We start from the raw sequence: 23,967 nt of genomic DNA, 5'->3' as shown, positions 1-23,967 counted from the left end.
ATCCAAAATACCGAAGAAGTGGAAGACAACCGTACCATAGACAACAATGAATATGTCAAAGGAGAAGAGATTACTCCATCACCAATAATTGGTACAACAAGAACAAATAAAGAAAGAAATATACATGACAACACTTGTGGATGTAATGATTGTTTCATTGCACTGTGCAATAATAACACAAACATAACAAAAGACGGTTTAACAAACATTTAAAGAAATTTTATGAAATATAGAAAAAAAGAGACCACAGATTTGAGTACCCATGAGAAAGGTTGCTATTGAGCACTTAGTTTATTATAAAGAAAAACAAATGAATGTCATGAGTAAAGTATTAGAAAATCCAAGTTGATAATACAAAAAAAAATAAATAAATAAAACTCGACCGCTATAATCAAATATTTTCAATAGCTGTATTATACAGTGGAACGTAAATGGTCTGCAGACCAGATTACACCTAGGAGAAATACAACGATTACTAAAAGAATACAAACCAATGATATGTATACAACATGTCAACAAAACAATATCAACAATAGGTAAATATACCTTAGCATCTTCATCTAGAGAGGAAGAAGGAAATCTAGGTACTGCTATACATGTACATAAGAAAGTATGTTATGACAAAGTGCCTGTAAACTTTACTGATCTGCAAATATCAAGTATTAGAATACAAATAAAAAATTATAATTATGTAATTTATAATTTATACAACCAACCCAATAAAAATTATGACTTTGACATACTTATAGAATTACTTAATAATGCTAAGGAACCCACATTAATAGTAGGCAAGTTTAATGCCCACAACCCAATATGGGACTGTAATTGTACAGGCTCAAATAGAGCAGGAAGTAAAATAGAAGAATTCATAGATTCATTTGACATGTGCTGTATAAATGATAACGAAATCAGCACATATTTTTCTAAAACACATGAACATTTTCCTCAATCGACTTAACTCTCTCTACAGTACAACAAACATAGTTGACAGATTAGATTGGAATACAGTTGACGACTTGAATACAAGTGATCATTTCCCAATATTAATTTTGCTATTACAAAATAATCCCACCAAGCATGTCCCTCAATATAACATTTATAAAGCAGATTGGGAGCAATATGAATTCCATACTAAGAATATCCCATCATTTGAATATTTAAAAGACCATAATGAAACTAATAAATTTCTTGTTGATTTCATTAAAAATGCTGCTTATAAAGCAATACCAAAATCCAAATCTCAAGAAATTAAATTAATCAAGCAAAATTTAAACTATAAAGAATTACTCAAGATTTGAAAAGAAAATCTTAGTAAATGAAAATTAAACCAAGTATGCAATGTTAAATCATGAGAAATATTTAAAATGCTGAGTAAATAAATGTTAATCACCAAAAAAAAAAAATTGGGAAAAACCAAGAGATTGCAAACACAAGAACACAAAAATACACAAAAGATGGATCAATAATTTCACTGTCAAAAATTCTCTCAGTATATCTTATTTTATCATGGTAACAATAGGTAAGTTTCACTTTACCTTACACAAGCTTGTGAAAACCTTTGCAAAATCACGTACGTGCTGTAAATTCACGAAACTTTTTTTATCAGGTGCCATTACAACCAAATTTTTACACTTTCCCTATAATCAGATCTCAAAAACTAAGATTAATACTAGTGACCACGAATATTTTATGTTAAAATTACTCTCTTTTGAACAGAGAGAGAGAGAGGGAACCACTGCTAAAGGTCTCTCTAGTAAGAATGAATTGATCTGAGGATTCCATCATGAAATGAAACATATGATGTCATTAAGGCACTTTGGGTACGAGATCCAAGGAAACTTCTAGGAGGAGGAAGGTGACGTTACTTCCAGTAAAACGTTTTGAACGCAATCGGGATAATAAATGATCAGAGCAAATGCAATTTTAAATATGTTGCAACTTCCATGAGGTTTTTTACTCTCAAGAGAGCATACGTGACCAGAGCCATGTATGTAACATTACGAAACATTTGTCTTCTCGTATGGGACAAAGCTTTTATAGAAATCTAACATGATCAAACAGATTTCTACTGGCTAATTAGGATTGGCATGTTTTTAAAACAAAACAAAAAACTCTAATTGGTTTCCAGTACAAATCTGCAATTGTTATCTCGACCTGTCGGCGCTTTATCTTTTGTGATGACAGCTGAAGTGAAACAAACCCTTCGCTAGGACGCACATGTTCCTCATATACTACGTTACCATTGAAATCGTATTATTAATTCTAAATTAGGCTGTTAACTAGAGCACTAATTCTTTTGAGATCTGATATTATACTACATATGATATTTCAACAATCATTATCATTACACATAATACATGATAAACAGAAGCGTAAATATTTCAAAATTATGGGAGGGTATACATATTACAAGGCAATATCATGAAAATATATACAATATATATATATATATATATATATATATATATATATATATATATATATATATATATATATATATATATATATATATATATATATATATACACACACACACACACACACACACACACACACACACACACACACATACAGGCAGTCCCCGGTTATTGGTTGGGTTCCATTCCCGACAACGTGATGATAACCGAAAATCGCTGACAACTGAAAATTGGCAATAACAGTGCCGATCCTCAGTTATCGGCACCAATAATCAGGGACAGGGCTGTCGATAACCATGGATCAGCGCTGATAACCAGAGATCGCCGCCAATAACCAGGAATTGATGTCGAAAATTTGGTTATCGTCGTCACTAGACAAGCGCCGTAAAACCGGGTCGCCGATAACCGGGACTGCTTGTGTGTGTGTGTATATATATATATATATATATATATATATATATATATATATATATATATATATATATATATATATATATATATATATATATATATATGTAATTTGTTTTTTTATGACCTTACCTGATCTACTTACTGGTTTCCATGTTCAGGGGTCCAGTTGGGGTTCTAGGGGTTGAACAGGGGGACTTGAAGCAGCCTGACTGCAAAATCTAGGTCAGGTAGGAATTGTAAAAGAAAAAAACAGTTGGGCTGAGGGCCAAGAGTCAACAAGGGCTTTTCAGATAAAACACTTGGGTTTACTTTAAATGGAATATATTTACAATTAAGCACGTCAGTCAGAAGACTGGGGAAAGATAGGAAGGTCTAGCATGGATGCCATGATGTTAGTTATCTTATCATTGGTGAAAATTGAATAGTCTGTGATTAATCCTCTTGAAAGGGATATTGAAGAATTGATTGCAGTGGCCTTTCCACTGCAAGAAGCACAAGCCAAGTTGATGGTCCCACAGCCGAAGTACCGTTTACAGATTTGATAATGCCAGCGGTTACACAAGGATAATTATAACGATCTTGGGAGAATCGAGGGATGCACTAAAGGTGCCAAGATAACTCAATTCTGGTACAATATACTTGCATTAAAATCTACACTGATCTAAATGAGTCAGGTCTTTTTGATAACTCGCACTTCAGAAAAGAAAATGAAAGTGCAATTGGAGATTAAAGATACGTGACCGTTGAAAAAACCTCTAGTCAGGACGTTACCTTATAATGGAGCGAAGGAGGGGCCTCATGGAATATGACCAGTTCTGGAGGGGTGATTTTAATGGGAAAATGCACAGGTAATGCTACTGTGTGGTCTGAGAGGTGACCACGTGGATCAGGACAGCTCAATAAGGGAGCTATGCAAGGGGAGTTGTGTCGGTCTGCTACCAGGGTGTTCTGAGAGCGATTGCTGTGGTTCCTCTCCTTATATCACCTTGGGGGCTTATATTCTTGCTCCTCCCAGAGGTCACTGTCGTCACAAGCTTGGTGGTCATGCCCTTGTTTTCTATGTTAGGATCTTTCCCAAATCCTGGTGGCTTCTGGCAACCCATGTTTGCCAGTTTTTATGGGGAACTCAACCTTTCTGGCGGATTTTCGGCAGGCTTCGTCTCCACTCACTTTTATCTGAAAAGAGGTAATTCAAGCAGTCACCAGGCCTTTAGAAAAGATGAACAGATGCTCCAAAAAGGGAAGCATGGAGAGAAATTTGCATAGGGGCTGAGTTTCTCATGCCCTCCTCATTTAGATAGTAGTGCCAAATTAAGTTATTTGGGGGCAGGTGGAGCACAGTTTGGAGGTTTGGGTTTGCTTTCATAAGTGGATTCTTTGACAGCTCCCCGACAAAGTTGACAATTCCACCTTGAGTTGGTTGAAAATGTCAACAACTAAGTGAACTCAACTGAGCAAACTAATAACTCACTACTTCCCTTTTGGTGATGACATTATATTTCAGAGAAAAAAAAATTCTGCAAGTAAATCAAAAGCAAAGCACATATCACTGATTTTTAAATTGGACTTGATGTAGTTTACGTTACGCTGCACATTAAAGTCATATACTCTTATGTTATTATGTTGAGCAGTATTATAGCAAATACAAAATTAAAAGGTCTATGAATTACTATTTCAAGAAACTAGGTAACAACACAGAGAACAATAATAGGATTAGTACGGCATTAAAACTTCAGGTTAGACATGCACTTAATTAGTAAGGTTACTTTGGCAGTCCAAAGTCATGCTGTTAGGATGCATTACAATGTAGTATTCATGGGCTTAGGTTAGGTGATGCCATGATAGTTGTATGTGGCAGCATGGTGCCAGATGTGGCACTAACAACACAGGTGCCTTGCAACACAAAGCTAAGTACAATGGAGGACAGTCAAGTATGTGAAATACATGGGCTTTGCAAGTCACAAGTAAAATAAATGAAAGATGCAAGAGTAAGTAAAAGTTTTGATTAATATGCCAGAAATACACTTCTTAGCCTATGAAGGCTGGCTAGGTTCATACTTTAGCCCCATAGGGTGACAAAAGGGTAGCCAGAGGGTGCGACCCCTCTGGGATGAGCAACAGCTGATGGCGATGGTAATGGCACTGTGCTAGGTGTGGCACTCATGCAGGTAGGCCGAAAGACTCTGCTATATTCAGTTTAAAAGTTACCATGCCACTGTAGGCATTAAATACGAAGTCAAAGGACTTAGGGTACATAAAAAAAAAATCTGGCGATTGCACTCTGCATTGGCAGAGTGGGAAGCAAATTAAGATTAGGAGCTATTTATAGGCTTGTACAAAGGTTCATGAAGGGGATGAAGGGGCAAGATTTCCAGGAAAATATTAAATTAGAAGATTGGAAAGAGAGAGAGCGAGAAATGACCAGTGTGGTTGAAGGAAACATTACAAGAAGAAACTAAGTCACACAGTTGTAAGAAGAATAAACAGGGGAAGAAACCCAGCATCCTCCTCTGGACAGAGGTGCCAAAGTTCTTCGTAAGATAAAGGTGAGGCACTAGTGCAAGGAGAGCTCAACAGCTCTTATTGGGCTACCTGGATTTATCTGTGCCCATGGCCCTTCTTTGGTGGACCTCCTTGCTAGTGGAATTGGTGGAACCGAGTCCGAGGGAGACATAGAAGTGCCACCTGTCCCTGTTTCTTTGATAGCCGAAGTAGGGGCATTCTTTACAAGCTCCACTACTAGTCATCACAGTTCCTTGAATTCATTGGCCAGTTGTGATATGGCAGAATCCTTATTCATGGTTTTGTCTGCAGAGGACTGGGAAGGAGGAGAAGAGGTCGTGGTGGGTATGAGAGGCTTGCAGGTTGCCATGACCAGCTGCTGTCAGAGGAACCTGGAGGGGACCGAGTATATTGTGGGTTGTCTCTCGTACCAGCACTGGTAGCGGGGCCAAGCCAGAGGGGAAGAGGCGACCCGGACTGGGATCCCCTGGAGGAAGATTCAGGGTGTGCCTTGGCACTGGCACTGGGGCAGGGCCTGGCACTGGAATATGATTTATCAGGGGCTCGACAGTTGGAGCCTGGCACTGCTCAGGGCACTCAAGTGGCATTGGCAGCAGGTTTAAGGCAGATCCTGGAGGACTGTTGGGTGGTGACTTGGAAGGGGACCTGAAGTCCTGTCCCAGGAGGAGGCCATAGCCTCCAGGAAGGGGGTTAGCTACTGCAAGAGTGCAGATTTGTGATCTTTGAGGTCTTGTGACCCTTAGCTTGACGGTGGGGAGAATCATCTTCATGCGATTGATACCCTCCATTGTAATGAGTTTACGTTTGTCAATGGTTTTGCACAAAAAAGGTTTGTTTTAAAAAAATCAGTGAATTCAGTTACAATTAGAAACAGACACCATGTCTGTAAATCATAGCCCAGAACTCAGACTATATGAATAAAATTTAGCATTTTACCTTGATGTAGTTTTTTGATAGTATTCCACTTGTTTCACTTGGGAGTGCAACACAAGTTTTCTTAAATTGTGATTTAGAAGTCTTACCATATGTCAGTTTTAGATATCAAATACTTGTTCCATTATTAACTTCTTGCAATATGGTTCATAATATTAGTAAAATGAATTAATACCATTTAAAATGAGTTACAGTGTAACCTACGTTATCAGGAGACCAGCTCTAATAGAAATTTTGATAAAAATTCTGGTATTGTGTACATTAAAAAAAAATGATAAATATTGTGCCTAGAACCAGTTTTCTTCAGCAAATTAAACCTTTTTGGTATTTATTACAGAAAAGACTGGAAATGTGTTGACTGTCAAAAGCCCAGGAGTCGCTCTAGCCGTGCAGCTACATCTGCGAGGCAAGAGGTTTCAAAAGTGAAAGAACTGGTATGTGATGATTTGATTCTTTGAGGCTGTTTTATTATACTTTATAATAATTTGTCAATATTAATTAAGCTACTAGTATATGTCATATGTTGTTTTTACAGCAAAGTTTTCTTTCTCATAAAAATCTGTTAACCATAAATAGCAAACATCTCTCCTGTATACAAGAAGTCCTCACTGTCCATGCCCAGACCACACTGCATTTTCCCACATGGGGTACTTTGTGAAGTAATGGATTGTGTGTAGAAGTTGTGATTCTTGGTGAGACACCAAGTACAATCAGTATGAGGAATGAGGGTCTATAAGAAGAAGCGAATGAATAGCACACAGCCCTCCTAGCTGGTAAAACATATCCCCCCCCATAACAGTTGGTCTCAGTGAGAATATATCACAAGGTTTATAAATACCGTCCAATAAAGAAACCCTGAGAAAGGTTTTATAACAAAGCTAAGTGCATACACTTGGGATGACAGGAAGCTCCTGATTAACTGGAAGACCAGTGTAGAAGAGCATTGACCTTGAACTGAGAGTGGTTGTAATGTCAGTGTCTGAAAAGTGTAAGAGATAATTTGACAAAGCTACTAAAAATACACTGTACTGAGAGATATACGTCTAGTATGAAAGAAAAGGCGAGACAGTGTGTGTCTGAAATCTTGGGTATTATCAGTCCCTATGACTCGCTGGACAAAGGAGCCTGTCCTTATCCCTAGGGACTGGTAAGGCAGGCATAGAAAAGGAGTCACAGGATAAACCATATTCATTTTTTGATGGGTCTTTGTAAGAGACTTTTGAGCAATCACAAATCTCACCAAAGCCAATGGCTGAAATGCAAGTCTTGACCTCGCATGAAACTCATTGACATGCTTAGAGGAGGAAATGGCCAGCAAAAACACTTACGAGGGTTTACTTGGCGCATAAGAGCACTAATGTTCTGCTTAACAGCACTGTTAACCAGATATCAGGTGCCATTAACCGAGATCGATGCTGCTAACAGGAGACTGGCGCCAAATATCCAGTTAATGGCATTGCTAGACAAGCACCATAAAACCGGATCGCCATTAACCAATGCTACAGCGAAACAGTTATTATTAAAAATCAGTTAAAAATGTAATTTCATTATGGAAAAGACTCCAGTTCAGCATAAGGACATGTCCTCTGATGTTGCTTATAAATATACTTGCCCTGAATGTCAAACAGGAACCTATGTGGAGTCTACCTGTAGACTCCTTAAGGTGCGTACTGAATCTCTTTGTGGCATGAATCGGAATTTCAAACTTTGAACATGGCAATATCAGAAATCATTCCATGTAAAACACCTAAAGACTTCAGCAAAGGGTACCACCAACCCTCAAGACCTTGATTCTAATCACTTTTTATTAAACAATTTGTTCCATTGTTAAACACTGTCCTCCTCCCCTCTGTATTTACCTTGACTTCTGTTGTTCCTATTTATGTTTATATAGTTTAACTCTATCATTTTTAGTTTACTGTATATTCTGTTACCTTTCATATTTTTAAAAAATTTTATATTTCTTTAATTTTAATTTTGTATGAATAATTTTAGCCTTTCCAATTCTTGATTTTTAGTTTTATTTTTTACAATTTTACAAGGAATTTTATATTTCATTATGAAACGTTGGAATAAAGACACATTCACACTCTTTACAATGATCTATATATAAAACTGCAAGGAAGGAATGATCCGGTTTCATGATTATGTATTGCTTATAAATCGTTGACAGCAATAAGATGAAAACTGTAAATCATGGGTTTTAAAATAAAACTGTGGATACAAAAATCGCTGAAAAAGAGATGATTATCAACCTTGCTGATAACTGTACTGTATATATATATAATAAAATGTCAAGGAAGGAATGCATGATTATGTATTGCTTATAAAGTTTTGAAAACTGTAAATCATGGGTTTTAAAATGGAGTTTGATTTGACATTTACTAATAAAAAACCAGGCTATCTGAAAAACCAGGCTATCTTTTTTTATTATATTTGATCGTGACATTCAAAAATGTCTCCTTTAAAAGAATATATTGTAAAACAATAAAGAGGAAGAAATTTGCTGAAAAAATTTTTTCCCAATAATTGTATATCTTTTCTTTCAAAATTTCATTAAAACAAGACTTTCTGATTATAATCAGCATGTAAAGATGAGGACAGCTTATCAGCTTTTCAATCATGCAGTTCATCTGAAAAAGATGAGAGCAAGAGAAGTTTTACTAGTCTTTTTTAATAAATTCTTGAGCAGCTAAAACATATTTTAGCACATTTAAGCGTGCTATCACCAACCTGGACCCGAGGAGCTGCCTGGCTTGGCCCAGAGAAGGATTGGAAAGTGTTAAATGCTAGTAGTTTTTATGCATATCATTTGTGAAGAACAGGAGCATCTGGAGGGAAGGGGCAAGGCAGTGAGCCCTAACCACATCATCCACTGGAGGTGTACAATTGCCCAAAAAGGCATTGGCACCATGAAGAATCCTTTTTGTGGAAGGGATGTTATAACACTGAATATAAGCTGTGGCTGAAAAAAGAATGTTGTACAAAATTTTTTGAAATAGTAGAAAGCAACATCCAGAACTGACGAAATCACTACTTTGCTTAATTTAAATTTTACTGAATTTGTAAGTAAATGCAAGCTGCAGTTTTAACCCAGCTTTGATAATTTACAAGAAAATTTACCTCATGGCCAGGCAGTCCCTGCAAAACTGCATACAGGTGTCCATTTCTAATGTAGACTGAATTATTGAATTTGTAGTGGAGGATGCAGGTCTGGAAGCTCCAGGCAGAGGAGTTTGGGAAGCTTCATATGACTGTTCTATGTGGAGATACAAGGTGAGCAGAAAGAGGAGGTTAAGTATCAGTAGAGGAAATAAGTGGAAAGCAATAGAATGGATGTATAACTGTCAAAGCTGCCAGATATGAGCTTGTAATTGAGATGGGAGGACTTGAAAGAACTCCTTGACTTCATTGTTTGGGTGAGTGATGGTGTAAGTCATGACTGCACATCAGGAAGCAAAAGGGATCACCTATGAGACTGCTGATGGTTTGAGTCAGCAGGAAACTTGGGGCCATGACAAGAAGGCTGATCTGGTCTTATACTAAAGGGGGACAGGAGAATGTTCATAACATGTTTAAGAGTGCTGTTCGAAGATGGAGAACATTTTACTATTTCTGGATTCCTGGACAGAGGCACAACAGGAGAGAGGTTCACAGGAAGAGGGATATCTTCCAAACATTGTTGGGCTAGGAGCATATGAAGACGATAAAGAATCAAAGACTGCTGGTGCAGTTGCAGTCATGTTCACAGATATGGAATAGGTTGATATCATACTAGGCAAGGATAATAGGCCTTATGAGGTGTCACTTACAAACAATACTGGTGACCTTGATTGAAGGGAGGGTTTAAGGACCATTAGCATGGTTTTGTTATGAAATTCTCATCTGGTCTTAGGTCCTTACTTTTGGCTGAACTGAGAATTAGTACTTTTTTTTTCTTTCCTTCTCTTAATTCTGCCTAGTTCAGTCGCATGATTTTTAGCTGTGCAGATACAAAAAGAAATACTGATAAACCTCTTGCATAGAAGTTGATAAAAGGAAACTGTTGTAGGTTTACTGAAAAAGTTGTATTTATGATGTTTTATTGATGCTGCTGAAGGTTTCTCCAGTATTTGATGATGCTATAGATTTTCTAAATACCACTCAGTTTACAGCAGGTTTACAGTCAGTCCCACGAACCAAGAATGTTGCATAGCCCATAGAAGAAAGAAGTCAGCTAAGACTCTACTTAGATAACATAATTGTGACTATTACAGAGTTGAATATCAAACAGCAAGGCAAAATATAGGTTAAAAGTAAAGAAATAACATCTCTTTGGCAGCAACAAAGTGTGGCTTCGAACAAGATGATAGAGATCAAAGGTGATGTTTACCTAGAGATAAAAAAAAATTCCCAAAAGGTGGGAAACCTGCTTATATGATGTGTGCAGATTAAAGACTTGACTCACCCATGGTTTTTTTCATGCTGGTGATCACTAGCCTTTTTTCAATGAATGCCCACTTTCCTTGACTATAAAGTATTTTTTATCAAATAACCGTCTTGAGGATCTGTGAGACTGATTTCTTTGTGATGCTCATGGTGGAGATGAGAGGTACATCCTCTTGAAGGTTCTTGGAGGGAATGTAAATTATAACAACTCAGTGTTTTAAAACTTCATACAGAAGCTAGCTTCATACAAGAATTTATGTTTTTACATTTGTTTCAAGTTAGAGAATTATGGTTCCCTTAAGCTACAAATGGATTTTTTACCAAATTCTTTTGTTTGCTGTTTAGCTTCTATGACTTGGGTAGTCAGGATGCAGGTAACCCTTAATTACTTGCTTTCAAGATGTCACTATAGCCATGGTGGTCACTGTTAAATTTTGTAGAAATGACTCAGAGGCAGCAGGCATCCCAGTAGTAGTAGGAGGCGGGACAGAAAGCAGTGGTCCATCAGTCACTTAATTCACTGAATAAACCACAAGTTAACTGATAAAAACATCAAGTTCAGCTTCGTTTTAGGACAAGTTGTGGGAGTGAACTTCACTAAAGACCAGGGAGCAGGGGGATAAGGAACGATGAAATAAGATGGAAGACAACTAGAGCATCAAGCCAGAATTTGATGGAGTGGGAGACTTGGAGACAGGAAATTTCTTAGGCAAGGCAAGTCTGCTGGAAAAGAGACCAATGACGTAGCAAGTCTTCGTCAGACACAAACAGTGGTAGAGATGCTATAAGAAGGCCTGCCATTCCTACCCTTAAAAGTTGATGGCACAAGGAAGAAGCACTGAGGATGAGGAAGCCTCACGTAAAGAGACTTGTCTTGACAGCAGGAGCAGCATGACAGGTTGACAACAAAGACTCAAGACACCATCAGGAGCATTGGCTGTGTGCTGCTTGTAAAAACCCTGAGCAAAGTGAAATGAAAGATCAACAGGCCCGTTGCACATGTTCTCTGAGGAGAATACTGCTGTCTAACAAGAACGGCACTATTAATGAGGGTCCTCATCTATAAGGACGTGAATGTGTTGCATGCTTATCATCCCTGCACAAGTTATACTGAGGTATAATGGAAAAAATTACTTCTGCCCATGAATCAGAAGCAATCCCATCACCCAAATAAAAGAATTACCATATTTTCTGGCGCTGAAGCTGTGTTTTTCCTAAAATAGGTTTTTGGAAATTTACAAGGGGCCAAAGGGCAGGTTGTTTTTAGGACTATCATAACCTCAGAGAAGGGATATCTTTTGCTGAACAGTTATCAGAATTACTGTATATAACCCCTTTATGAAGTGTTTAAAGTATAGTAAAAACAGTAAATAAAAGTATCATAAAGAAAAATATGTAGGCTAGTCACAAAGATTTATACCCACATTGGCATATTGTTGTAGATGAGTCAACAGACTCGTCTACATGTTTTGTATCAGTATACAGTACTGTTATTTTCACTCTACTCGGATGATTCTGACCTGGGAACATCATTAACTGAAAAAAGTAAAATTACAGCATGTTGAAAGGGTGTACCAATAAATCTTACTACTGTATGGCCTAGCAAGATACTTGTAATTAAACACTCACTAGCCATATGTTTTGGCTGTGTTCATATGTTGTGTGATGAAATTTGTTGCATTCAATGAGCAATACCAAGCAGAGATAACGATTGGTTTCCACAGTTGTAAACATAAAACTTAATATTGAAGGTGGTTGTAAGACCATAAAACAAAAATTTGGATTAGTAAAAAGGGTTTTAGAAACTTGGAAGAATATGCAAACCACTGCCATCTTTTGGACAGTACCGTACTGCAGTTTTGCTGTTTCACATGTGTAAAAATGGAATGCTTTAGGTCAACATAAACAGACAAATGTATTTTTCTTTATGTACAGACAAGTACTTTTGTTTTCTTTATTTTCCAATTTTAATTTTTTTCATTTTGGGGTATCATGGTTGTGGTAAGAAAGTGCTAATATTTCCAGGTTTTGAAGACAGAAATATACAGGAGCCATAAAAAAATTTATTCAGTACTAATGTAATATTTTATATATCCCTTTGAGATTTTTAAAAGGTTTCATAAGCCTACTATCAAAACCTTGAAATACTGCACCAACTGAAGCCCCATCCATATGCATGGACTGAGATGGTGTTGGCCAAAGAAATTCCCCATGAAACACAGCTGGCAGTTTATACCATTTACATGATGATCTGTACAAATTTTTCATTTCATTCAGTGTGATAACCAGGACAGTGCCACAAACTTGAATGATCTACTTACCATAAATATTTTATTTTTATTCTAAACCCACATATGTTTGGTTATAATACAGATACTCCAAGAAGGTATCAAACAAATGCTAAATTACATAACTGGAATGTTTCAGTGTAGGTATAATCATACATGTAGGCTTTGTAAACTTTAGGTGTAAACTTGTATTTATGCAGTGTACTGTAAAAGAAAATGCTATTTATGCAGTGTACTGTAAAAGAAAATGCAAAATGTAAGTGGTTAATGAGACCTATGTATAGTATTACTAAAGCCACTGACAAAATCCCTTGGCAAGGCTCTTAAATGTTGCCAGTTAAAAGTGGAGTGCATCTTGAAGGCGGAAGTATCTTCAACATTGGAAAATACAGTGCATTCCCTTGAGATCAGAACAACCAGTCCCCAGATCTAGGAAGAAATTATGAAAATTACCTACTGAATAACTAAATACTATTACATTACCATCAAGGTAGTGATTGATGCTATTGATTGGGAAGTGAACAATAAACTTGAATTAACTGCAAAATATTCACCAGTCATTATAAAAAATTGATCAGAATGCAGTAACCATAAGTAAGAAATGAAGGAAGGACTGGCACATCACGTGATATGCTAACAGATGCAAATCTTGGTGAAGCAGATCAAAATGAGTCTGCAGTCTACTAAGTACACCGAAAAAAAGAGGCCTTGTGAAAAAATGTAGGGAGATTTGAGCATGCACTTTTAAATCTTTGTTTTTAAAGTGTTTTTCAAGTTGATGTAGCTAGAGAGCCATTTGCTTGGAATGAGGCCACTTATGATTAAATTGTAATGAAAAAATTTACATTTTATAATTACGTATGATGATTATTCTTCTAAGTATGGAATGTTAAAAGAGCCTCTCAAGAAATGAAATGAAGACACAAAAGGTTTCTTGTGTAGATTGTTGTGATGTACATTGTTTCATTTTTCATTCCTTTGCTCACTTTATCTTTGGAAGAAATTGTTAGAATTCTTTCTACTGCCAAATCTTTTCAAATTAAAGTGAATATTTTTATCATTGGTTTGTAATACTATAAATAATAAAGTATCTAACTTTTCATGCACAATATTTACACTTGAGAGTGTATCATGGGAGCAGTTATTGATGAGTGAAGTATTTTTGATGCATGTATTAAATTTTACAGCCAAAGAAGGAGACAAAAACTAAAGCAGTAGTTAGTAAGGAAACTGCTTCAAGACGCTCATCTAGCAGAAGAAGCAAATACACAGAAGTTGAAGATGACTATGAGGAGGAAGAGGAGGATCCTGCACCAGAAGAATCATCTGAAAATGATGACAGCCAAGATGAAGATTTTACCACCAGAAGGAAGTCAACGTGAGTTTCAAATGAAGTCTCCATGCATTGATAACATGACCTATGATCTTGGACTTTGGGGCTGTTCACTGGCTTTTGTATCCATACTTTGTGAGAAAGGTGTATTATAAAGCCATGATATTCTTGAAAATGTCTTAAACTTAGTTGTTTATTATAATTCTTAAAAAGACAAGATTCTAATTGATTAATCCAATATTTTTTAGGAGGATTCGAAAAACTGTTAATCCACCGAGAAGAACAACCAGCCGTTGTATCAAGAAAAAGTCTTACAAAATTGAGAGTGAGGAAGAGGAGGAGGAGGAGGAAGAGGAAGATTTAGCAGAAGAGGAAGAGGAGGAGGAGGAACAAGAAGGTAGTGAAGATGAGCAAGAGGAAGAGGAAGAACAAGGAAGTGAAGATGACCAAGAGGAGGAAGATGAAGAGGAGGTAATCTTTCCATTTTATCTGTACTTTTTGTCTCAAAAGGCCAGTGTTATATAACCTAGCCTCCTTGTTTTATTGTTTCAGTTTAGTTCAAAGTAGACCACTGAATTTTATTGTATAGACTTTGGAGTTTTACCCAAAGAATTTGTTCCTAAAGAAATGAAAGTTGAAGCACAGCTGATTGAAGAAGGGACCTAATTAACCCTTAAACGCCAACCCTCTATTTACAAAAATGTCTCCCGTATGCCGGGCGCATGCTCGGTGAGTTAGCGCTGAAGCGGGAAAAAGTTTTTTCAAAAAATCACAGCACGCTTTAGTTTTTAAGATTAAGAGTTCATTTTTGGCTCCTTTTTTTGTCATTGCCTGAAGTTTAGTATGCAACCATCAGAAATTAAAAAAAATATCATATATAAATATTGGAATATATGACAGCAAAAAAAAAAACTCATAATTGTATACAAATCGTGCTGTAAGCACAACGGTTAAAGCTAATGAGTTAATTTTTTTTAGTTGCATTGTACACTAAATTGCGATGATTTTGGTATATAACAAATTGTAAAACGATCAAAGCAACACAGAGAAAATATTATCACAAAATGATGCATGAATTCGTAACTCACGGATGTAAAAAAATGTTTTTTTCAAAAATTCACCATAAATCGAAATATTGTGCTAGAGACTTCCCGTTTGTTGAAAAATGAAGCTACTTGATTGAATATTACTAGACTGTAAGTGTTTTAGCTTACAATTGCAGTTTTTTACCATTTCGATCGAGTAAAGTTGACCGAAAGTCAAATTTTTTCTATTTATCTTGATTTATATGAAAATATTTCAAAATTATAAAAGCTACAACCATGAGTTGTTTTCTGTTGTATTCTACATGAAATTGCGCACATTTCCATATATAAAACTTTATGTAACGACTAATATAAAACGGTGCAAATATTACGACTAGACGAAAGAATTTCTGAGATGTTCGGCCGAGTTACCACGCAGACGTAAGGAAAAAGTTTTTTTCAAAAATTCTCCATAAATCAAAATATTGTGCTAGAGACTTCCAATTTGTTGCAAAATGAAGGTAAACGATTGAATATTACTAGAATGTAAGAGTTTTAGCTTACAATTGCGTTTTTTTACCATTTCGGTCGAGTTAAAGTTGACCGAAGGTTGAAATTTTGGCAGTTATCGTGATTTATGTGAAAATATTTCAAAACTGATAAAAGCTACAACCATGAGCTATCTTCTGTTGTATTGTACATGAAATTGCGCACATTTTCACATATAAAAGTTTATTTAACGACTAATGTAAAACAATGCAAACATTACGACAAACATGACGAAAGAATTTGAGATGTTCGCCGAAAGTTACAGACGTAAGAAAAGTTTTTTTTTTTTTTTTTTTTTTTTCTTCTTTCTTCTTCTTCTTCTTCTAAGGAAAAAAGTTTTTTTTCTTCTTCAGAAATTCACCATAAATCGAAATATTGTGCTAGAGACTTCCAGTTTGTTGCAAAATGAAGGTACACGATTGAATATTACTAGAATGTAAGAGTTTTAGCTTATAATTGCGCGTTTTTTGACCATTTGGTCGAGTTAAATTTGACCGAAGCTTGAAATTTTGGCAGTTATAGTGATTTATATGAAAATATTTCAAAACTGATAAAAGCTACAACCATGAGTTATTTTCTGTTGTATTCTACATGAAATTGCGCACATTTCCATATATAAAACTTTATGTAACGACTAGTATAAAACGGTGCAAACATTACGACAACGTGTTAAAGAATTTCTGCACGGACGTAAGGAAAAAGTTTTTTCAAAAATTCACCATAAATTGAAATATTGTGCTAGAGACTTCCAATTTGTTGCAAAATGAAGGTAAATGATTGAATTTTACTAGAATGTAAGAGTTTTAGCTTACAATTGCGCTTTTTTTTACCATTTCGGGTCAAGTCAAAGTTGACTGAAGGTTGAAATTTTGGCAGTTATCGTGATTTATATGAAAATATTTCAAAACTGATAAAAGCTACAACCATGAGTTATTTTTTTTGTATTGTACATGAAATTGTGCACATTTTCATATATAAAACTTTATGTAACGGCTAATATAGAACAGTGCAAAAATTACGACAAAATGACGAAAGAATTTCTGAAATTTTCGCAGAGTTACCGCTCTGGCGTAAGAAAAAGTTTTTTCAAAATTCACCATAAATCGAAATATTGTGCTAGAGACTTCCAATTTGTTGCAAAATGAAGGTACATGATTGAATATTACTAGAATGTAAGAGTTTTAGCTTACAATTTCGGTCGAGTCAAAGTTGACCGAAGGTTGAAATTTTTTGTAGTCGACGTACGGTACGTCCACTTGGCACCCAACAGACAATTTTAGTCGACGTATGATACGTCTAGTAGGCGTTTAAGGGTTAAAAGCAAAAGAGAGAAAAACTTAGAGCCAGGATTGAAGTTGATGCAAAATTGTGCTACACATTGCACATTGTAAGTGATAACTCACTCCACTTTTACTGGAAGCTCCCTCTCTCTCTCAATTTTTTATAAAGAATTTTGGTTAATTGTGTATAAAAAGAAACCATGTTTATTTTTTATTTTTACATATTGTATGGTTCTGCATACAGTATAGAAGCAATTTATTTTGCATGTGCATCTCTTGGATTCAGATAAGTACTGTATATACTCTTGTATCATGCAATATTTTAAGGAAATTTATATCTGATTTAGAGGGTTGCTCCATACACAGATACAAAATGTATGTTACCTGTTGGCCCAAGCTGGGTGTTACACTTAAAAGTATCTTTTGGCACAAGTCCAAGAGTTATTATGCAGTATTTAAGATAAAGGCAATGGTAAGCGGGGGTTCCGTTCCGACGCCGTGACGATAAAAGAAAATCTGTGATTTTCAGTGCTTATTGGCACCTCTGTTAGGTATGTAACGGTGCCAATAGTCGATTATCTGCACCGATAAGCTGATACAGCGCCGAAAATCGCCAATTTTCATCGCTAGGCAAGTCCTGTAAAACCGGATTGCCGATAACCAGGGACTGCCTGTATAGGCTAATGTTTACGGTGTCAAAATCAACTTGACTGAGGCCTACCACCGAAATAATTAGAAAAATAATTTTTTAGTTGCTCAGAGAGATGGAGTATTACAAGACATTATTTTCATTGTTTTTACATAGAACAAATTTTAAAAACTGGTATGCAAAGGGGGATGCTGTGTTGGATGGGTGAAGATACAGCTTGTTTCGTGTTGTTACACATGTAATTACTTATTTATATTTTACACTTTTCATTTTATTTTGACTATATTTTCTCCATTTTTATTTTTACAACCCAAAAGATAAAATGCAGTCGTGTGCATAGGATATGAGAGAGAGAGAACAACTACTGAGATGAAATATGTAAAAAAATATTCTCTTGTGTACTGTTATGTTATGTGTAAGAGTCATACTTAAAGTCAACTATACTTGTAATAAAGTTATTTGAGATGAATCTTACCTACTGTTAAAATTAGCTTATACAGTATCTCTGTGCCGATAGGCACTTGAATCAGCATTCAAACAAAAGATTGAATGGCTACTGGGATGACTGTCTAGTTCACCTGTTCTCCACCAGGTGTGTTTCGAATGTTTTAGCCTTGTCAGGATTCTCCTTGCCACCATTGTGTTTAGGTACTTGCTGGTATTGTTCATGGCTGTATGCTGCTGTCACAGTACTGTACATTTATTTTTCCTAAGATGCCTCCACTAGAATCAAGGCTAAGAATGTCAGGTTCTGTAGGAATGATTACTCTGTTCGCAGGATGTTGATTAATTAGGAGATACACACTGTTTACGCTGGCTGCAATGGTTTAAAGTGTGATCTTGAGAATAGATGTGAGGAAGTAGGGATTTTTGAAGGACTTTATACTCAAAGTTTGTTAGTATAGGAAGATAAGGGAACCACATAGATTGTGAAAGCAATTAGTTAGGTCAGGTTATCAACCTGTCATTTCTCCCCCTTCTCCAGGTCCTTTGTCTGTAGTTATCCATACTCAGTCTAGGCTTTTTCTTTGCTAATGCTTTAATTAGTATTGAGGCTTCCTCTTTAGCTCCACCTTCTGCTCCCCTTTTGGTTTAGGTAAAGCATATTGAGAATTTGGAATTGGTTAGGGAACTGGTTCGGGCCCCTCCCATAGTGTGTGATCATTTTCACATTTCCTCATAAGAGGTAAGGTTTCTGTGCCCTCGCTTTTCCGTAGCCCAAGCCTAGGGCTGCCTGCAGCAGTTGGATTCTGAGGAAGAAGTCCACTGCCAGGGAACCGGGTCGGTTCTTGGGGTGATGTGGTTCTGTGCCCTCCGTCACATGCCTCTCTGTTTTTCATGCTCATTGTCTCGTATCATGCGTTAGCCCAAAGATCATTTTGGTAAACGTTAATCTTCGCTACGTATGCAACTTCTGCCATCATCAGCACCTAGTATCAGGTTGTTAGCATGTATAGGACTAATTATGTAGGTATAGACAGTTTCATTAAAAATAATATGTCTGTGGTGAATTTTACTTGTTCTGATGTTGTATCGACTCAGTTGATTGCTTAACCACTCTCTCATCTTTTGCTCGTTCTAAATCCTTGTCTGCTAGCATATTCCTCTTTCTCTCCATCGAAATGTTCTTGTTTGTTCTTTGCATGCTTTTTTTTTCAGCTATTGGCAAATATGTTACTTCTGCCTGGATTGTTTCTCTTTCTAAATCTACCATTGTTACAGAGTCTTCTGTTGCTTCCAAGCTAGATATTATTTTAGTTACATAGCTTTCAAAGGATGTGTTGTTTGGAAATGCTCTCAAGTGTGTTGACTCGCTTTTGGACGAGGCAGAAGAGTTGTTGTAACTCCTCCTCCTCCTCCTCCCCCCACCTCCCAACATTTCCCATTTTCTTTCACTAGCTGACTCTTGTGGACTCAGCCAAGTCACTTCAGACTGTCTCCCTTTCATCAAGTCATGGATGCAGTGGAGGACTCTTCTGCTGTCGCCAGGTGTCGCTTCCTGTCACCAGCTGTCTCCTCCTGTTGCCCTCTTGCGGAAGAATAGGATCCTTGGTTTGATCAGCATTTGCTGGAACATTGATCTTTGCTGTATCCTCATTTAGTTGAGGAGAGAGGCCACATAGAGAATAAGTCTCACTTGTCTGTGAGTATTTTAGTGCCTTTTAGTATTTAGAGAAGAGAACCCAAGCATTCTCCTTAATTAGAGTGCATCTCAACTTTTCTCGTACCGTGTAAAAAAAATCGAGATTCCGTTCGCTATTTTCACTTGATTTCATCATAAAGCGAGCTTTACGTATTTATTGTTTATCAGCGTTAAAATAGCAGTAAAGTGTTCTTTCATGCCCAGTAGTTTTGATTAAAATACTTTCTCTCCAATTTTAATTATAGTTGAGTTTCGTCCATGTTGCCGATGCACGATAATTTAATAGTCATTAGCAGCTTGAACTTTGTTTTCTCAGCTTCAGCTACAACTTGCAGCTTAAATTTAGCCGTATATTCCCTTGCCGATCTCTTATCCATACCCAATAAGGGTCTAATGTAAAATATATCAGTCCTATTCCACTTAATATCATTTGTACTATAACTACGGTAATTGTTTATTACTGTACGATGGTTGAAATACAAGCAAAAGGGCTGTTGTTATCCGATTCGGTGATAAGCAAAACAACAGTTTCTCGGTTGGTTGTTTATAGCTGTACGCATTTACACAAGAGTATCACGTTACTAACAATACTTTTATCATTCTCTTTTACTGTTTTAACTAGAAGATGGGATTGTACGCTGCTGCCTGCGCCTGCTCGAAATTTTAAAATATTTTCTAAATATTGTCGTATCGGTATTAATTGTTTACCCCTTTGCAAAATCAAATTATCGTAACTCAAGCACTACCTGAGTATTTTAATAGTTTTATCACAAAAAGTGCATTTAGTCGAGAAAATGAGATGAAAATACAGTAAAAAGTGAATATTTCTCTGAAAAATTCTGTGAATGGGTGAATTTTCAGTGAATAATGTGTATATATGTTCCATAGAGAAATCTGTGAATAGGTGAAACCGCAAATACGGGGGGTTTACTGTACATACATCGGAGGAAAGGCTGGACAGTAATACGTATGGAGAGATATATAAAAATATGAAATAATAACAGGTAATATACATGACCTGATTAATGCAGAAATGAAGAGGCGCTTCACTCCTTTACAACGTCAGTAACGACGAAAAAAACCTTCTCCAAGATCGATAGGATGAAATGTATTTTATAGTCTTACTGTTAAATTCACAAATTGAATTACAATCATTTTGATCATATATATTTTTGCATTTTAAGGAATGCTTTTGTTGAAAACAAAATGTGTTAGTGAACTTATGGTCTTAATTGTCCTAATATTTTGAATTGTCACTATTTTATTACTGATGATCTTAATCTCATTTATTTAACAGTATATTAACCCTTAAGGGACGGCATAATTTATCAATGTGCAGCACCCCAGACCGGGGAAACTTTGAGGTCGGCAAAAAAAAAAATCATATTAATGGAAAGAGAATGACACGTACATTCACACTGTATAAATAAAAAAATTCTAAAAAAATTTTTCCTACCTTCCACGAGAAGTTGAAAATGACTACTGTATTTACAAACCCTTGTGGGGCCTCGTTTACAAGACAATCGTAAATTTTATCAACTTATATATGTTTTTCTAATAAATAAGTTTTTGGATTTTGTAAAATAATTACTGCTCACACAATATCAAAACAGATAAGAAATAAAAGCAGTAACAAATTTTTTGCATATTTGTTGTAAAATATTCACTTAAGTTTACAAGAAGGAAGATTCGGTAACTTTTTTTTACTTTTACATAGTTTTTCTAATATTTCTCTCAATTTTATTTGTAAAATTACATTTACAACCGACATACTATCGTAAAAGACAAAAACAAAAAACAACAGGAGCCCCTTTGTATATTTACAAAAACAAAAACCAACAGCAGCCCCTTCGTATATTTACAAGCAAATTTACAAAAAGACTCATGTGAGAGAGAGAGATGGAGTACCTTTCCCTTTGAAGTCACGAGCATTACTGATACTGGCCTAACTCTCAGTCTCTCACGTCTGTATAAAAGTTGCCATTAGTGAATTTATAGTGTATAGAAGTATTGGCACCTTTGTTTCGAATCATTATTACCATAATAGTGGTGCGTAATTCTGCTTCACACTCAAGCTCAATCCGCCCACCTCCCCAAACCTGTTTTACTTCACACACAAGCTCAATCTGTCTACTAAGGGTTAATATAGACAATAATATACTATAATGAATAAATAACTAAAATAATAAAAAAACATGAAGGGAAAAAAATCTTGCTTTTCATTTTGGAGACTCCACTTCATTTTACTTAACAATTATGCGTCTATGTCTCTGCCTAGGCATCTATGTATGTGGCTGAATTCTATCATTTTTATCATGTTTTATTCTTCATTTTTCATCTTTTACCATGAGCTTTAAATCAAACGTTTCTACATTGGTTTATCATCCATGCTCTTTATAAAAATAATACAGTATATTTATAGGTATATATATAGATATCGCTGGTTAAACTGGGCTATTGGCTAAGACGGACACCTTGGCCCCCAATTAGTCCATCTTAACGAGGGTTGACTATATATATGTACAGTATGTATATATATATATATATATATATATATATATATATATATATATATATATATATATATATATATATATATATATATATATATATATATATATATATATATATATATATATTATCAAACCACTCTCCCTTGCTGTCTATCTGTCTATCTATCCATCGCTCACATTTTGCTAGTATACTTTGGCATAAAAGAGAGAGAGAGAGACCGTATGCCCAGGTGCTACCCTTCACAAGTTCAATATGTCAAGATTGACAGTTAGGCCTACATTCCTCCCCCTAAGTAGGAGACTTCGTAACAGTAAAAGATTGAGAATTGTGCTAACATCTTAAATAATTTACCATATTTTCCTTAATAGATTGATATTTTGCTGTTTACATTTGGAAATTAGTAAATCATTTTTTATCATACCCTGTATGCTCTAAACTAAAATGCTTGAACTACCAGTTTTGATAGTTCAAATACTAATACTGTACATTATAAGAAATAATGATAAGTTTAAGATGACGTAAATCATATGGGTACTGTATACCTACATAAATTACCTATAGCAAAATCCAAGGCTCTTTGCAACTAAGCCCTGCTTCTGCACTTCAGTGATTAGCTAGCTCTCCAAAGGGGAGTGACATCACACTAATTAACAGCCCATATGATTACCATTATGGATTTGATTCCGTTCAGTCATGTTTAGCTCCATGCAGGAATGATAACATCACAGATCTGACTTACCGGAGTTGTGAAGTATGCAGTTGATATCTCCAATGAAAGGTATATTTTTTAAGTTACATAATATCATTATGAAGATCTTGGATCATTTGGTCTGTGCATCTTTCCTGTCTTTAGACAGCCTAATTACAAGCATCTTGCCTGTTTCTTTTTTTTTTAAGTTTGTGTTGGCCTACATAAGCAGTTCCACACAGACTACGTTAATTTAATTGAAGTATAGACTTATGCAGCCAGTACTGATATTAGGGAATTAGTTCATCATAATCCTACATGTCAATGCTAATAACATTGTGAGATTAAGCCTACTTATCAAATTCTAATATTTTGAGGCAATGGCAAGGCATAGGCCTTCATGTCAATTTCTTATATTTTTAGGCAATGACAGCTCATAGGCCTACACATCAGATTCTTATATTTTGAGGAAATGACAGTGTAATGATAGCTGGGAGAATATTAGTTAGGAATAGCGTAAATATAAAAGAGAGAAAAAGAAATGAGAGAGAACCTGTAATAGACAAAAGATAGAGAGAATGAATTATTATGAAAGAGAGAGAGAATGGCAAAACAGGAAGTGTTATGATTATGTAGCCAAAACACGGGTGCCAGTAATCTAACCGGAATCAGTAACAAAAATGCCTGCCCGTCCTACTGTATTTGTGAGCTGACCTTTCAGCTTTCGCTGGAACCTAAAGACTTCCGGTGACATTAGTCCCACCTACGAAGGAGGGGATTAAGTCA

The 23,967-nt window shown here is 35.9% G+C and overlaps 1 protein-coding gene across 4 annotated transcripts in view; it reads left to right on the top strand.

Annotated features, from left to right (window-relative positions):
* The window catches only part of LOC136832839 (tyrosine-protein kinase BAZ1B-like), a 193,388-nt gene that overhangs the window by 157,656 nt on the left and 11,765 nt on the right, over nucleotides 1–23,967 (top strand). For all 4 annotated transcript variants that reach the window (XM_067094492.1, XM_067094491.1, XM_067094493.1 and 1 more), the window contains exons 23-25: nucleotides 6,622–6,718; nucleotides 14,188–14,378; nucleotides 14,582–14,804. In XM_067094492.1, coding sequence (XP_066950593.1) covers nucleotides 6,622–6,718; nucleotides 14,188–14,378; nucleotides 14,582–14,804 — 511 coding nt within the window. The remainder of the gene's footprint in view (nucleotides 1–6,621; nucleotides 6,719–14,187; nucleotides 14,379–14,581; nucleotides 14,805–23,967) is intronic.

This window comes from Macrobrachium rosenbergii, chromosome 50 (genome assembly GCF_040412425.1).
Source record: "Macrobrachium rosenbergii isolate ZJJX-2024 chromosome 50, ASM4041242v1, whole genome shotgun sequence".
NCBI classification, from domain to species: Eukaryota; Metazoa; Arthropoda; class Malacostraca; order Decapoda; family Palaemonidae; genus Macrobrachium; species Macrobrachium rosenbergii.
The sequence above is the reverse complement of the archived record's forward strand: the minus strand, read 5'-3'. Positions and strand labels throughout refer to the sequence as shown.